This window comes from Xylocopa sonorina, chromosome 2 (genome assembly GCF_050948175.1).
Source record: "Xylocopa sonorina isolate GNS202 chromosome 2, iyXylSono1_principal, whole genome shotgun sequence".
In the NCBI taxonomy this organism is placed as follows: Eukaryota; Metazoa; Arthropoda; class Insecta; order Hymenoptera; family Apidae; genus Xylocopa; species Xylocopa sonorina.
Window position 1 is genome coordinate 6,656,207 of NC_135194.1, and position 18,382 is coordinate 6,674,588.

General features: G+C 26.7%; 1 protein-coding gene across 5 annotated transcripts; it reads left to right on the forward strand.

The window, feature by feature from the left end:
* The first annotated feature begins 464 nt into the window (after positions 1-464).
* On the forward strand, positions 465-16,861 carry Ehbp1 (Eps15 homology domain containing protein-binding protein 1). 5 transcript variants are annotated; one of them, XM_076910470.1, is made up of 18 exons: positions 467-690; positions 1,168-1,375; positions 1,466-1,647; positions 1,719-1,930; positions 2,008-2,143; positions 2,233-2,466; positions 2,661-2,850; positions 4,553-4,719; positions 4,814-5,036; positions 5,159-5,329; positions 11,236-11,319; positions 11,407-11,520; positions 11,672-11,872; positions 12,136-12,276; positions 12,342-12,559; positions 12,875-13,063; positions 14,200-14,321; positions 16,841-16,861. In XM_076910470.1, exons 1-17 carry the CDS (start codon positions 587-589, stop codon positions 14,279-14,281), a joined length of 2,856 nt encoding a protein of 951 aa, XP_076766585.1. In that variant the 5' UTR covers positions 467-586; the 3' UTR covers positions 14,282-14,321; positions 16,841-16,861. The 5 variants fall into 5 exon arrangements, with proteins under 5 accessions (XP_076766588.1, XP_076766586.1, XP_076766587.1 ...); XM_076910469.1 differs by lacking the exon at positions 16,841-16,861 and adding an exon at positions 14,469-15,231; XM_076910471.1 differs by lacking the exons at positions 11,407-11,520; positions 16,841-16,861 and adding an exon at positions 14,469-15,231 and having other exon boundaries at positions 466-690.
* Positions 16,862-18,382: the final 1,521 nt, after the last annotated feature.

Here is an 18,382-nt window from a genome sequence, read left to right on the forward strand (position 1 = left end):
GGAAATAAAAATTTTCTTTATTCTCGATTTACGTGTGACGTAAGGTCTATAAAATTATTTCATAGTTTAAGAGAAAAATTTATAACTGACTTTCCTATCATAGAATCTGTTAGTACAAGATCAATAAGTCAAAAAGGTTTCGTCACAGTGTGAAATCAAAGTTGATCGTGAAACTCTTTCATCTTGTGCTTGTGATTTTTTTTTTAATTAGTGTGCTATCAAAATATATCATCCGTTGTGCATAATTAATGCCACGTCTAGGAAAATTGTAATCAAACGGATAGTTACTTAAAGAGAAGAGGATTTTACGAAAAAAAAAATTATGTACATTATATCCTCCTGTTCGTATTGCGATTAGTGTAAATGTCAGACGTATGAATTGTTGGTGACTCTCCCATTCTCTTGCAACGTTAACAAATTAGTAATATTAAATAAATAATAATATTTCGTTCGTATATTCTGCAAGTAATTTACCTCTCAATTTGTATAATTTCGTTAGAAAATGATGTGTCACGTCCGGCACATACATAAATAATCACAAGTAATAATCATAGTGACAATCATCTGAAAAACAGTTCGATAAAAAATGAGTTCCGTCTGGAAACGATTGCAGCGAGTAAATAAAAGAGCTGCTAAGTTTCAGTTTACCGTGTCCTATCATGAAGTCACTTTAGAAACGACATCGAAATGGTAAGTGTTATATAGGTATTATTTTTTTAAATAAGATTACAGTTTTTTTTTCTTTCATATATTATGACGTTTATATTAAATTCTACGATATATTACGAGATGTCACAACATCGTTTGTAAAAAAAAAAGACATTATTCTTTTTATATAATACATCAGCATTCACTTATGCACAAAGTAACATAAAACATTTTATTATAAACCGTGTATGAAGTTAAAGACATTAAATGTTTATTGTGAATGAAATTATATCGGTTTTTCATTTCTGTTTAATCGATGGTCGATAGAAAAAGTTATTGACAAATTTTTTATGTCTATTTTTAACTCTAAGTTTACCTTTGATTGGGCTATTTATAAAAATATTTTGGTTACGTATACATTTGTATATATATGTGTATATACACTCACGTGTTGGAAGTTATTTTATATTATATAAGGAGATATAAATATATGAGAGATTATCTTTTAACATTATGTAGGAAGCCAAACAAACAAAGCATTGTATGGACTAGACGTAGTAGAAGGGTTAGTTCTGAACCTGTAGATTGGGAACCTAGCTTAAGCAATCCATTAAAAGGTGTTATTAGTTGGCCAGTTCCTGACAATCATACAGTTTCTGTAACTTTGTTTAAAGATCCAAGAACTCATGAGCTAGAAGATAAAGAATGGACGTTTGTAATCGAAGATGTAAGATTGAACGATTACAATATTTTTTAACAGAAACAACATTAATTTGAGAAATATCATCTGCATTAATTCATTAATTCGTTTATTAAGGTTTCCGCTACTGGAAAAAGGCGACATGTGGCTGCTGCCAACATAAACATGAAGAAATATGCAACTTTAGAATCTAGTCAGCAACAACTTAAATTAGATTTGAAACCTACGTCGAAAAAAATTGTTAGTGCTACGTTAGAATGTACTTTATCGTGTGTCTTCTTAAGAGAAGGCAAAGCAACGTAAGGAGTCGTTTTTTTTCTGTCTGATTTGTATTTAACTAAATTTAATATTTGCTATAACTTTCAATTAGGGACGAAGATATGCAGAGTATGGCTAGTTTAATGTCAGTTAACAACAATAGCGATATTGCACCTTTAGACGATTTTGATAATGAAGATATACCTGAAGATGTCGAAGAAGTATGTGGAAAGAATATTGATGAAATTTTAGACATCTCTACTCAGCTAGATTTAATGACAAGCAGTCTTACAGAAAGTGAATTACCTAGTACTCCAATAAGTGGTATGGATTATTAAACAGATTTCTATCTAATATATCATTATTTAATATGTAGAATAATTTCATTGTTCATTCTTCAGTGGCAAGTTTGTCAAAAGATGATGTCACACCTGTAAACGATATTGAGCATATAATATGTGATGTTAGTTTAACTGGCATTGGCGATCCTTTTAAAGAAAAATTATCTCTGAAAGATAACATTGCCGTGGAAAACAAGTATGTTGAATAAATCAGAAATATTAAAATTAAGATAATGTTTTATAGAATTAAAAGTCTTTAACAAAAGTTTTATATTATTATTACAGTAAAAATATTGAGCACAGTACATTAGCAAGATTACCATTGCAACCATTAGAATTAAAAAAGAATGATGTCAATATTCCTAGATTAAAGGAAATTACACCAGGTCAAGATTTATTAGAATGGTGTAAGGAAGTGACAAAAGATTATTCTGGTGTGAAAGTTACTAATCTTACAACTTCCTGGAGAAATGGAATGGCATTTTGTGCAATCATACATCATTTTAGACCAGATCTTATGTATGTAAAGAAAAATTATAATATATTGAATATATTTTAAAATATTTAAAAATTTCTACTTATATGTAATTTGATATTAAAGTTTCTCAGGAGAATTATCTTTCGAAAAGAATTAGTATTACAATTGCATAGTTTGGAACTACGTTACATTTTTGAGCTATATTTATGATGTGTGTTTACATAAAAATTTACAGAGACATAGATTCACTATTGCCACATGATGTAAAAGGTAACTGTAAGAAAGCATTTGATGCTGGAGAAATCCTTGGTATACCTAGAGTAATAGAACCAGCAGATATGGATATATTAACTGTACCTGATAAATTAGCTGTGATGACTTACTTATATCAGTTGAGAGCACATTTTACAGGTCATGAATTAGAGGTATTTAATAAATGGCATAGACATTTTAATTTTCTATAATGTTATTTTTATAAGTAAGTTCTAGTTGTTTATATATGAATACATCTCCATTAACATTTTCATAAAACAATTTATTTTAAAATAAAAAACATTAATGAGTAGATCAAAATATATAACTTTTAAAAATCCATTAAAATAAAGAGGAATATTACAAAAGTTGTAATTTTTTAACTTTTTTGTGAATGAAAAATTCTTGCAGAATATTTGAGACTATCTTGCGAGGAACAAAACGTGTTATTATCACTTATCCGAAATGTATATGGAAAAGTTTAAGAAAATGAGTGTAAGAATGGGAATGATCAAACTTATCCATGCTTATATTTAACTTTCATTTTCTTCAGATTCTGATCCATCTACAGAATAATTATCCATTTATATCTACACAATAATTCTTGATCAGAACTTGATCGGAAAATAGGAAAACATGATTTTGAGCATATAGACATTGCAATAACTAATTAATGCTTGCATCATTCTTTTTTGTACAACAAAAGCTTTTCAAAGACAAATTTTTTTAAAAGTCTATTCGTTGTACAAAAGAAAGGAACATAAAAAATGTGTTCTTTAGATTTACAAGTTATATTTAATTGAAAATTACATTTTTTAATATGATCAATAATTTAGGAAATAATAGAGAAAAAACTGCCTTTATGAGCAATAATTAATTTTATTAATTAGAACTATTTGTAACAGTACCATGAGAGAAATTCAAAAGTCGAAAGAGAGAGCCACCTAATGTATACATTTGAATACTTGAATTGAATACTTTATAGCAGTGGGAGTAATTTACATCATTTCAGACATGATTCGAAGCTTAAAATTTATAAAAATATAAAAAAATCAGAATATCTATTAATATAACTTTTTGCACTAATATTTTTTTAATTTGTTTATTGGGTATGTTTTTTCTTAGTTTGAGCACAGAAATAATGTTTAAACAGTTATATTACATACATTGCATACAATACTATATTAACTTTAAATATAATTGTCTATATCAGTATTCCTAATATATATATTGCACACTATAAAAATGAATGACATAAATAAATATGTTTATGTTAATTTGAATTTCTTAAATTTCCTTTAAAATTTTATATCAATGATACTGTTTGAATAAAAGTAATTGAAAAGAGTGTGGGATATTATGAAAGTGCCAACAGAATTTTCAAAACCTATGGAAAATCTCAAGACGTAATGATGTCTTTAAGTATATTACGATTTTTAAGGTATATCAAGAAATCCATCAAGCCAGAAAAAGCCATGAAGACTTTCATGGCTTTTAAGTTTTGAATTATGTCTGAAGTAATTTGAATTTGTCATCATACATATACATTACTATTTATACATTATTATTTACTATTATATATACATATTTTATATAGTATTATATAATACTAATATTACAATGAAGTTTGTAAATAATCCTCATTTTGAAAATTCTATTATTTAAATATTAAACCTAAAGTATCTGAAGTAATGAGAATTATATTAATACTATAATAATAACAAAAGGTGAGATATTTAAGCATTTGGCATGCAAGAAATATTTTAAAAAGCCATATTTCCGTTGTTATAGTGTATTGTAAAATAATCTCTTTATGTTTAAATCTTGTTGTAAATGTAATCAGCTTTTTATGAAAAATTTATTTCATATTTTCAGGTACATCAGATAGGTAAAACTACAGATGAATCATCATATATGATTGGTAGATTTAACACAGACAATAATTCAGATGTAAGTGTGCAATTGTTTGGTCAAGAAATAATTAATTTGCGTAAAAAAGATGAAACAGATCATAAAAATAATAAAACTGACAACAGTAGACGGTACGTTCATTATATCAAGTACTTTTTAAGAACTTAAATATTATTTTCAAAAGTCAGAGCAATGACATAATTATAGTTTCATTTTGCCCTGCAGATTAAATCCATTTGATAATAAAAAGGAAGATATTAATATTGATACTTTAAAAAATAAATTACATCTAAGTTTGAATATAGAGAATCAGGATCATGATCAATGTAATAAGGATAGATCACCTTCAAGTGTTAAGGATGTTAAAGATATTATACTAGCTAGCTCAAAAAGTATACTAGAAAAAGTGTTGTCACCAACTAAAGAAAAATATTTATCTAGAGAAAAGGTACGTAAATATACTTATAAAATATAAAAAATTCCTACATATTGTTATGATAAAAATAGTATGGCTTGAGATTATCGTTTCTTAAATTCGTAATAAGAGGTATTGATTGAAATTGACTACAGAGTAAATCTCCGCCGAGAGTATCCCAAGCACAGCAACGCCCTATATTAATGACTCGCCGACAGTTAGCAGACCCTTTTGGATCTGATGAAGAAGAGGAAAATATTCAAATAATTGACGAAAAATGGTCTCAATCAATTGCAATTAACAAATCAGAAACGTCAATTTATATTGTCAGTATATTTGGACTGCCTCAATTTTTCAATTTTACACAGATATCTGTTGATTTTATATTATGCATTTTAGTTTATGCAAAGTGTATAAGCACGAACTTTTACACATTGATTCGCGATGTAATTTTGAGTAGAAAATTCTATATACAAACATATTTCTAAAACTTAATATTTAATATTATGTTACTAATGAAAGATGCAAGTTGATAACGATTTTAATATTTCTTCACGCTATAAACGAATTTTGATATTCGTCACTATAAAGCTTGCAGATGCTTTTTTAATTTTATTCGAGAAAGCTTGAGCTTCTTAAGTATATATTTTTGTATGTACAGCAAATTTTTATTATTATTGTAGAAGAATTATAAATTAATTTTTATTTAAATCTTTCTATATAAAAGATATTTGAAAATATTTAAAAAGATATTAATATAATTTCTTAAGTTTTCTCTAAGAGATATTAATTTTTATGGCTTCTCTTTAAACTGGCGATGAATAATTTGCACATTTAGAGCTTGTGAACAGTATAGCATGCTCGTGAATAAATTCTGAGGCTGGCCGAAGCACATTCTTTTTCTTTATTTCATCGTACTTGCTGGTATATGGCTGTCTAGGCAAAATATCTTTGCTCTCTTTTTAATGCTTCCTAATTTGTCTCTAGTACTCTTGCTGCTGCTCGTTATTAGAGATTTTGATCATAAGTACTACTAACTAAACTTAATGAGAACCGAGTTAGGTCTGTCTAAGTAGGATTCTTACAAGTAAAAACAATCTTATTGGTTTAAGACTAGGCTTAAAATAAGATTTTATGAGCAAAAAGTGTAAAAGGGATACAAAGGTATATGAATATACATCATATGTGTTTGAGTTAGATACTTTATGGGTAAGACATTTGTACAATAAGAACTTAGTATTGTTTAACTTGCAGATTGTTTCATCGTGCAGTTTTTTGTCTTTGGGAAATAAGTTTCATTGCCCATTGTTTTCTCGCTCTTCATTTTCGATAGTTGCCTGTATGAGTGACAGTTTAAGTATCTACTTTAGGTAGTATTCTAGAACAGACATGCGTTGCTGCTGTAAAAGAAATCAGTAAACTGTGCTTATGTTTTTTTATTATAATAATTATATATTATTAATTGTATATTATGATAATTATTGAAGTTAACTTGGATAGAGTTGAAAGTTTTAGTATTAAATGTCATACTAGCTATTATTTTTTTCATTGTAATTAATTTATAAGAGAATCATTATGGCAGTATGAACTATTTTGTCTTCTTTTTATATTGATCTGAAGACATATTTGCAAAATAGATTTGTCAATTGTGAATACTGCCAAAAACATTTGAAAATCATATTGTTATGAAATAATATCAAATCATGTCTCATAGCTGAAGTGTGTTTCATAGTAAAACTGTACATCTTATATGATATGTGATAGATTCATGTATAATTTTTCTGCTACTTCAGGATTTAGATGCTTTGTATGCCAACAAGATCTTTTAAATTATATTTTCAATGGTTTAAATTTTCTAAATTTTTTTTTGCAAAAGTGGGGAGATACATTTACTATATAAAGTTATAGATAAATAAGATTATATTATTTATTATTCATGTAATGTGTTCAGTGATTTCTCTTCAAGTTAATTGATTCTTCTGACTATCAAGCGTATCAGCCTCTTAACTTAATGAATAAGCATGGCAATATTTAGTGGTTTGCTGTGAAATGAACTCGTAATGAATTTTATGCAAAACTGTAGTACATTATAAATGAAACACTTTAGAGATTTTGTATTAATACTTTTTCATACATTCAAAAACAATATCTTATCCAGAAAAATTAAATCTGCATATTGATTTATAATCTTTGCATAATGTACATATTCTGTGTTTGTGTTTAGATAGTTTGAACTTTCAGAATAACAACTAAAACATATTATTTATATGTTTAGCATTTTCAAAAATAAAAATTAATATTATTAAAATATGTGAAAACTAGCGATAATTCAAAATTATCCATTAAATTATTGAGTTTTGGTAATATGTGTGTATAAAATTTTCTACTCATAAGACATTGGTTCCAAATGTTCGACTTCAATTTTAACGAACTTTGTAACAGGATAGTACTTGTATACAAATCCTTAATGATATATATGAAATATTAACTGTAATTATTAGAAAATTTTAAAGAGATAAGCAATTAAAATTACTGAAGCTCCTGAGAGAAAGAGCTGATTCTTCATCTTTTTGTTTTCATCGTTTAATCCGCGAATAATGCCAATTACTGATAAACATACATTATGAATTGGAAGTCTTGTAATCAATTCTAGTTAAATAAGATTTTTTTACAATTTTGATTACATATGATAACATCGTACACGATGTTAGATAATAATGATATATATGCGTCTATGCGATACTTATCATCCTTTACCGAGTGCGATGCTGTCACAACAAAATTACAAAAAAACCAGTTACAGAATTTTTTTATTTATGAGTCACATGAATATTTCAAATTTCCACCACAGCTTTTTGTAACAAATTATTGTACTTGTAGTAGATTGATAAATATATAAATTGAATTGTTTATATCTTTAAAACTATAAAGTAATAATAGCTAATATTTCATGTATACTATTAGAAATCTGTACATTATCATCTTAGAAAAGTTTGTTAAAATTGAAACCAAATAGTTCTAGTTCTATTCTTGTTTAGTACAGTGTCTTGAATGAATTGATAAATTTATTATTTATCTGTAGTGATATGCTCTATATGTTATATGAACAAAAGAGTTTTTTTTAAAGAATTTTCTATGAGATATATTATACGCAAAAATTATTCAAAAAATTGGCAGTAAACAGGCTTGTTCAAGCAATAGTGAAGTTTTGGATATTACCATACATAAAAATAATAAAACATATAGATATAATATATAACAATGTCTCGTTAAATCTAAGTTATAGAATTAATAAGTTATGTTCAGTGAGACAGTGATAAGTTTTAATTCCTAGAGTTTGAAACTGTTTAACTTCTATTTAATTTACCTTTCTATCTTTAGTACTACAATATTAAAATCCTATACATAGTTACAATTTTTTTGTATAGTATTTATTAATTTTAAAAAGATGGTAAAGTAAAAATCTATTTTATTGAAATGATGTTATTATTTTTACAAAGGAAATCTTTTATTATTATTTTTATATTGTGGGTTGTAAAATTTTCCAAAATGAAATTGCATATAATTTGTGCATCTTCAAATAGTTTTTGACAATAGAAATGTAAAATGACACATCTTATATACATTGTATCTTACAAAAATGTACAATAATAGTAAGACTTATGCAGACATATACACGAAAGCTTTACTATTATAGATTTGCATGGAATAAACTAATCTAATGTATCATACATAATTTGAGTCTTTCTTGATAGAAGATATATACAGAATTAGTTTTGAAAAAAATCAATCATAGTTTATGTACAAAAATCATTATATTTATAATCTTTAATACAATAACTTTTATTACAGATATAGAAATTATAGCAGTAGTATTTGTTTATCAACTACATAGGCAGTTAAGTTTCTTAGTCATTATTATTATCTAATCAAATTAACTTGATCTTAAAAATTATTTGTCTATTTTCACAAGAATTAAAGATGATGTCATATACAGTTTTAACAATACATTGTTGTATAAAGTATCTTACACAGGTAGGGTTAGTTATGACTTTGAAACAGTGAGAAAAAAGTTCAATTTTGATATTCTTTTTATAAAATATTTTCTTGCTATTCTTCAATTTTTTCTGTTTATAAATATGCTAATGGAAAACATGAATATAGATGACAGTGGTAATTATTACACATGTATTGAGAGGATAATAAGTTTTGACACTATGAGTGCTATAATAAATGCTTGTTTCTCTCTTTGTGGCATTTACAGAAGTACAGAGCTCGATGAATAAAGGTTCATTCGTGTTTCAAAATGTATCCTCGTTTTCGAAAACATAATGCCACTTTCCTTTGTTTATCAATTCTTAATTATAATGTTATATCCATAATGACTTCTGCTAGTTCTTCTCTCCATTACTTTAGGACATTCTAATGAATTCTTCTTTTTGCAATACATTTTTACGATTGCAAGAAAGGCTTATTTATAATACATTGTAGTTTTCGATGCTTCATCACTGTCTCTATTTACTGAAGTAGAAAGTTTACTGTGCATTGCACTGAAATTCATCAGTTGTATACTTCTTGCTACATTGCATTAATTAAACTAGTTCAAGTATGACTAGGTGTGCATGCCAGTTTCAGATCACCCTCAAAGACCATGGCTATCACCTTGATGCCCATGATATGGGTGTAATAAGTTGGTAGTAATTTCATCAGCCATGTTTCTTGTCAGGCTATAGTAGACTAAAATATTGGTATGGACCTTGATACGGACCCATTGGAGTATAGGGATCTAAGGAAATTTCTCTTGCTAGTTTAGATATGAAAACAAAACTCATGGAGTCAATTAAATGGAAAAATTATAATAATATCTTCACTCTTATTTTATTAAAAAATATCGACTTTATATGTCAAATGTCTGTTAAATATAGGTAGAATCTTGTCAAGTAATAGTGTTAGTATTATGAACCGCTGAGCAAGGTTTAAACAAATTTGTTGAAATATCATTGTTGATGATTTTACAATGAGTTCGATCAATCCTTGCTTCACATTCAAAATAATGGCATAGATACATAAATGATACAAATTATGGTATGTTCATAATCACATTATATCTTATTTGTCTTGAAATCTTATTTGTCTACAATTTTATTGTTTTAAACTTATAATTTTCTCTCTCTCAATTCGGTTATATCAGACATTATATTGAAATTTTTGTATTGCGTGAAAATTAGTCGCCGTTAAGTAATTATATTTTTTGCTCACAAAACTAGTGATTGCTTCGATTATTATAAAAAATACTTATGACTATGGTTAAAGATATTTCAAGCTTCGACATAAACAAGCAGGTTCCATTTGTATGATGTAACATGGACATTTCTCGCTCATCTAAATAATACAAATCTTGCAAATGTTCTGGAGTCTATAGACATATATTTACTTGTAGTTGCGTATGTTTGCTGATAGATGCGAAATGTATATGCGTGACAAAATTTGTTATGCTTATTTTTATATACTTTATTTATACAGGTTTAAGTCTGTGCATTTGTATAATGTTGTAAATACAAACTTATGTAGTAATTATGTACATGCATATATTAAAGTGCAACTTTACGCATGCTGTAAATGCATGTTTGCTGTACAGGGCTTTTGGCTATCTCTAGAAGAAATTTTAAAAGCGATAGTAGGACCTAAATTAAAGCGAAAATTAAAATTACCAAAATTGTGTTGAGATTTTTTGTTTTTGAGAAAAATGATTTTAAACATTTTTCTATTACATTATATTAATGGCAACAGTTCATAAGTTAACATAAGTGAGTGCCTGCATACATCCATATATGATTTTTTCACACATTGCACATTATTATACTTGTGGATTTTTTCCATTTTAATGCATTGGTGGATTTTCGAGGTCATTTTTTCTCAAAGATGAATCTCATATACGATTGTCTTGATTATATATTTATAATTTTTCGTCTTATATTAGTTTCCAGAATCAGTGATTGGATATTCTGCATATGCACAATTTATACACACTGTGTACGTGTGGACATTATATATTGTTAATGTACACTGCAACTTTTAATGTGTGCAGTTTATCATATACATATATTTTTATTTACAATAGAATACTTCTTGTATAATTACGTCTTCACATTTTGTAATTAGTTTGATTGCGATATTCATATAAACTTGTTCCAATAACTACATTAACTTTAGTAAATGTATTCTCTTATAGGATTCAATCAATGTAAGTGAAAGAGGAAATCGTACCGAATGCCAGAGTGTATCAACACCACAAGGGGAGCAACGATCTCAACATGTAATTATTTTTGTTACACTTTACCATTTTGTGTAGTATAGCATCGCAACTAATTTACCATTTTTCTTTTTAATGCATATATATTAGCCATTAGTCAGTCGGCATGACGAATTAAGAGAACGTGCAAGGCAACTATTAGAACAGGCTAGGAATCACACAAAGTCAACAGGCCTTATTTCCACTGCTGCTTGTCCTATTGAGGTTTTGTTTTTTTTTTTCAATGTTATGATTTTGTGTAGAATAATTGTGTACATTCATTTACATTTACTATTTAGATACATTTCATATCACTTTGGTCATTTATGGTAAAATTATGTTTGAGTTGGGAAACATTTGAATTTATAATTTATAGAATCAAAATGATGACGAAAGGCAACAACAATTGCGCGAAAGAGCAAGACGTTTAATAGCAGAAGCAAAAATGGGTGTTAATGTTACTTCCAATCAAATTAATGATGACAATAGTAGTGATAGATCGTCAATGGATGATCAGAATAATAGTCCAAGACGAAGTATGACGCCATCCACTCCGGGTGATAGATTTAGTACAAAGGTTAGTGAGTTATTAATAAATTCTTTTATTCAAGAAATTACATGCTTTTCTGATAAACTATCACACATTTCTGTCTTTACAAAACATAAAACTTGTTATATTTTGTAAATGAAATCAAGTAGGATGAAAGTTTCATGTTAACTGTTTAATTGTTTTCTAATACTGAATTAATCTTTGGACTGAGTGCTATATACTATGAGACGTTTTGTACAAGGTATAATGTAAAATTAATCCACATTTATAATAAATAATAAACGTTTCAGTCTGAGTACAATGGAAACATGTTAGGAACTCCAAATGATGCAGAGAAAAAAACTGGTCCTCCCTTATTATTTACTACAATAATAGAAAGAATTTCACCAGATAAAACTAGTCCTGATGATACTTCATATACACTTAGAGGAGTACGTTTTAAATTAATCTGCTTGAATATAAATTGGATGTCTTATGTTAACTATTTTGTTTTCAGATGGGAAAAGATATGACATCGTATATTCAAAACGAATTAGAAGCCTTAGAAAGAGAACAAACTCAAATAGATATTCAAGCTGGCAAACTTGAAAAACAACTTAGAGCCGCAATGGAAAGTGATAATGAAGATGAAACAGAAAGACTAATGTCTCTGTGGTTCACACTTGTTAATAAAAAAAATGCTCTACTGAGAAGACAAATGCAATTAAACATATTGTAAGTATTGTCTTCTACCCAAACACTATTATAATATTATATTATAAATATATTTACACTATAATTCAGATTATATATAATTGCATATTTTAAATTATAAATATTTTTAATTACAAATATTCATTTAAACAAATAAATGTGATGGCTGTATTATCGAATGGTTTCTTATTGTGTTAGTACTAACTAGTTAGTAATTATTAATTTATATTATAATAATACTTCTAAAGTTTTGTTAGGGATTCTTTAATCAATCTTTTATTGAGTTTATAATATATATATATATATATGTATATATATATGTATACACATTTTCAGGGAAAAAGAAGATGATTTGGAACGACGATTTGAATTGTTGAATCGTGAATTGAGAAGTATATTAGCAGTAGAGGACTGGAGAAAAACTTCTGAACAAAAAGTGCGAGAAAATTTACTTCTAGAAGAACTAGTTTCCATAGTAAATAAGAGAGACGAACTGGTTCATCATCTTGATACACAAGAAAGAGCGTAAGTATTATTATTGTTTGTATATAGTCTTCTTCTCTTATTCTTTTTCTGATCCATGATAAATCACCATTTCTTTCTATCGCAGTAGTAGCCACAGAAATTATATCATCTTAAAAATATCTATAGTTTTGATTTAATGAAACAGGGTAGTTCTTTTTATTTGGATAGCTGTTATCAAATGTTATAACCTGTATTTGAAATATTTCTTTAGTATTGGTGTAAATACTTAAAGTTTATTTTCTCTTTTTAATTATCTTTTGTCATTTATTTGAAGTCTCTCCCAAGAAGATTATAACTGTTTAACTATGCAGAGTGTTAAAAAATGTTTAAAACTAATGTTGCAGTATTTGATAACAGCTATCTAAATAAAAAGAAAGAAATAACTCGTTCTATTGAAAGAAAACAATTAGTGTTTTCTTATCCCTTACAATGCACACTTACAAATAATTAGGTCTCTGGTACTGTTTAATTTACAAAATATTTCCTGTAGTTCAAAGAAAACAATTATCTATTATGTACATATGTCTATTATGTATTTATTATGTATTATATACTATTGTATATTTATGGTTCTTTTTATGTTTTTTTTTCTTTGGATGAATAGAATACGATGCAGCAATAAAAAAATTTGTCCTTCTAATGTCTTGGAACTCTTTTTTATATAAAACATTAAATAGTAGAGATGATACAAATACAAAATACCCATTTTATTTTTTAACCTAGAAAGTTTTACAATAGCTGTAGATAAAAAATTAAGGTGTATGCAATCATCTGTAGAAACTATAATACTTTCTTTTTGTACCTTGTTCATACACAACAGACTGATAATGGACTGCATCATTAAATTTCTTTTTAGTTACAAATCGTTTTCAGTTTTAACATTACAAAACAATGTTCAATATATATAACAAGTGTGCAAATTGAAGTATTGTAAGAAAATATAAATACACAATTATACATATAGTTATATATGAAATCTGCCTATGTGAAATATACAATTGTGAACATTTTACGTTAAAAATTACATTAAAAAAATGAAAATATTGGTATAGAAAGTTCATTTAAGAAATTTTTTTATTAATATTATATTAAATGTGTGTTATATTATATTTTATTTAACTCTTATTATGTTGTAGCATTGAAGATGATGACGAAATAGAGCGTAACTTATCTAGAACTGGTTTATCTCAACGGAATAGAAATTGCATGGTACAATGAACTTGTAATGCTATTCTTTCCAGTAAGCCGGAAGTGACAAGTAAGTATTTTAAATTGATAATACTGGTTATTATAGAGGTTGCTCTCATTTGAAGATTGGTAAAACAAGATTTAATAATTTCTTTCTTAAATAATGAATAATATTTAATTTAGTAATGCTGAATTTGAAACATATATTTAATTGTAGGATTTGTTTTGCTGTGGGAGATTGCCAAAGAAAATACATTATAAAATTGTTCTCAAAATTACGGATTTAATAATCTTTAAAATAGTAATATGTAGAAACTTATTTTGTACCATAATTATATGAAAATTACATCACACACAATCAATGTTTAATATTTATATAAATTTATTATTAAGTATAGCATCAACATAATAGTAAATACAACATCAACTTATAATAAGTCTAAGCTGAACTTGAGAACCGGTCCATTGAAGATGTACAGAAATTCAACATTTATCATAAAGAGTTGCAACATAAAAGAATATGTTACTAGGAGAAAATAAATTTTAATTATAATTAAGTATATTCACTTAGATGTCATTAAAAGAGCAGTAATAGAAACATTTATTGTAATAATTTCCTAATTTAAATAGGGTGCTTTGATCTCGATATAAATTACAGAAAAATATAAAAAAGAATGTTGTTATGTGTAATATATTGCTTGCGCAACTTGGCAGTATTATAAATTACATCAATTACTGAAAAAGTTACATATGCAAATATGTAGATTATTGACGAAAGAAGAAGCAATTAGTTATTATAAAGTAAATACGGAATAATGCTAACTCCCATTTAAGAAATTTGGTAAACAATTTTAACGACCTGTGTTTGATCCATAATGTAATAATATTTAACATAGATTAATTTTTGTTGTACTATATAAGCTGTCCAAGTAATCGTGGTACAACTGAACGAAGGATGATTTTTTATGTAAAAATAAGTCGATGGAAGAAGTAGAATGAGGTTTATACATATGAGTTTCTTTTTCTGAATGAAAAACAACGTAGAGATACGTATTAATTGTGAGTTTGGAATTAAAAAAATTCCTTTTTCTATTAACATTTGCATTTATAATTATACCTGTGAACATTTGTTGCTAGTATCTCAGTATATATTTTATTTTAATACTGTAGAAGATAAAACAACATTTTTTTTTTAAATTACAATTAATAAATAACATTGTACCGCAATGGTATTGCCATACTTGTCGATATAAACATAAACAAAAAGAGAATCTAACAATTTGAAACGTAAAACTTATGCGCATATAGTTGACGAATTTTCAAGATTGTTTTATTTGAAATAAAGCCATGGACGCAAAAACTATTTTGCATTTTCTACTTATTTTTACATAAAGAATCAATCTTTACATGGTCATACTGTGATTGGAACTCCTTGTATAAATATCAGTTTTTTTATGTGACTTATGATTTATTTGTTTGTTATAATGTGTATAATAACATTAAGCAATATCCAATTATACATAGAGTATTATATTAATTCCATTTTGCCTAATCAATTTCGTTCGTTCATGGGTATTAAAAAAATTACCACGTATTTTATAAAAATGAATTATTTATAAAAATGAAATAATTTATACACACATTACTGTTCTAAAAATGAATTTTTATGAAACATTATTCCAATTGAGATTTTAGCTTTAGTTATTGCTGAGTAAAATAGCAACTGAAGATTAAATTGCAAACAGCTCTCTATTACAATTTATTTACAAATTTAAGAGAAAATATGGAACTATTAATAAAAAATACGTTACATTTATTTCTATCTTTAATTATGCTTGATACCTAATTTTAAGAATGGATTTATGTCTTGATCCAGGATGTCCTGTGCAATTCGGGCAAGCTACATCTTTAAAATCTAACTTAGCCTGCCTTTTTATGAGATAAATGTCGAATAATAAAATAATTTAATAGTAACGTATGTTAATATTCGTAAATTAATATACGTAAGGGATATATAACATTGAAATTATAGAAGGAAGTTTATTATTAATAGCTTAACGATGAATTCCATAAGATTACAGACTGCAATTTTTTCATATATCACAAACCTGTATACATACTCCTTCTTTATTAATGTCCTTAATGCACACTTCGATCTATAGTCGCAGATGCATTTCCTTGTCATTAATGTACTTTAGTTAATATTCAAAATTCTTCGCGTGAATCTAAGTATGTGCCAACTTTTAAAGTCAGTTTTCTCAATTAATGTCAAGCTGTTTTCATTTTTTCCGTTTATTTTTACTTGTAAAAACTAAATACTAAGCACTAATCTAAGTCAGTGTAATTAATATAAGATAGCGTAAGTTAAGAGTTTTATAGATATGAAATCTGTAAGGGAGCCACCAGAGAAAGTAAATGCCAGATAAACTAACTCTTAGAGTTGCGTATGCCCCGAGTAAGATAGAATATCTTGAAGGAAAGAAGCAGTCTTTTTTGAACGAAAAATGCTATTTTTAAAATGTTCAGTTTTAAGTGTCCATTTTTAATCTAAAGTTTGTATTAAATTACATTAATTTTTTCATTTTCGAGGTTGATGGACATGTAAGAAGCAATGCATAATGCCAAGATATCGATATGAAAAAATTGATTCTTTGACCAAATATCGCTGAATTTTTGCCCTGACATCCTGACTACTGTGGGCCCGTCCTGCGCGTGCTGCGGCACGGCTGCTCAACCCCACCGTCTGCTGCCTCACAATCATCATCTGGCCGGCGGCTCTAACAAAGCTTGTCCTAGTTCTGCGAGATATTTACTTAAGTTCACTAATTGAAGTGAACATCCCTTAGTGTGCCACATAGCAAAACGAATAAATTTATTATTGTTCCATATTATTTATCACATTAAAGTAGTTATTGTAATTTGTGTATATTAACTATTTCATATAATTGATTTTATGGATAAAGAATTGAAATTCTGTTTGCTTATTTTTCAATAGTATTTCTGATTGAAGAACTATTTGTTGTTATTAAAACAGGTATATACTATTTGACAAATAAGCGTTCAATGTTTATGTCATGGTTGCATATAAAATAAAGTTTAATTTTGCTACAAAAGTTTATAATGTATAAAATTAAATTTCTAGAGATTAATTATGTATCGATATTAAGCAAAAATTTCTTTGTTTATAATAGAAGTAATAATACATAGTCATCATGATGTAATGAAATTGGTGCAGGCATATTATATTGAATGTAACTGCCATAATTAATTATTTAAGTGCTTAGATAAATACTTTCATAGAATATACTCATTATATAGAAAGTGTTATGTGTTCTATAGATTCAACTTAAGCGCAAATATTGACTCTTACTTTTGATGTAATAAATGATAAAAGAAACATTTGGCAAATTCGAGTGTAGCAATAATGTGTAAATGTAATAGCAAAAGAAAAATAAGAAAATTCCGGAAATATTTTTATTAATTTTCATGCGTTTTTCATGTTTGCGGAAGTGTTATATTGTATATAAGGAGATATTACAATATTTTTAAATAATTGAACCTTCTCAATATTATCAGTAATTGATAGGGTAAATATTTAAATATATATAACGTAACTAAAAATGTCAGATCGCAAATTTTAAAATATAACTGTGCTACATTTTATTTATAATTTGCTGTAACTACTGTAGTTCTAGATTATTAAATATTGTATCTGGATATGTTTGATTTTACTGTGCTAATCAGACTAGAATTTATTATTCTAGTGCCTACAAATTCATATCTGTACATGAAATCGTTAAATTAAGTACAGAATAACAATTGTGAAACATATATATGCATAATACGTTTGTGAACACACAGTGTATATCTTGTAATGCAATCTTATACTAACAGCTCAATGAGCAAAATATTCTTAAGATAATTTATATTAATACGTTACTATAGCATATATATATGCTTATTTTGAAATTAAAAAGTCGAATTATGAAATTATATTACAAAATGAAGTACTATGGAATACTTTTTGATACTTAAATATTTTATAAATTAAGTGCAATACCAGTTTAGTCGAATTATCTGTTCTTGTTGTTTAATACAAGACGTCTTGTATACTGCTACATTCAAAAAATA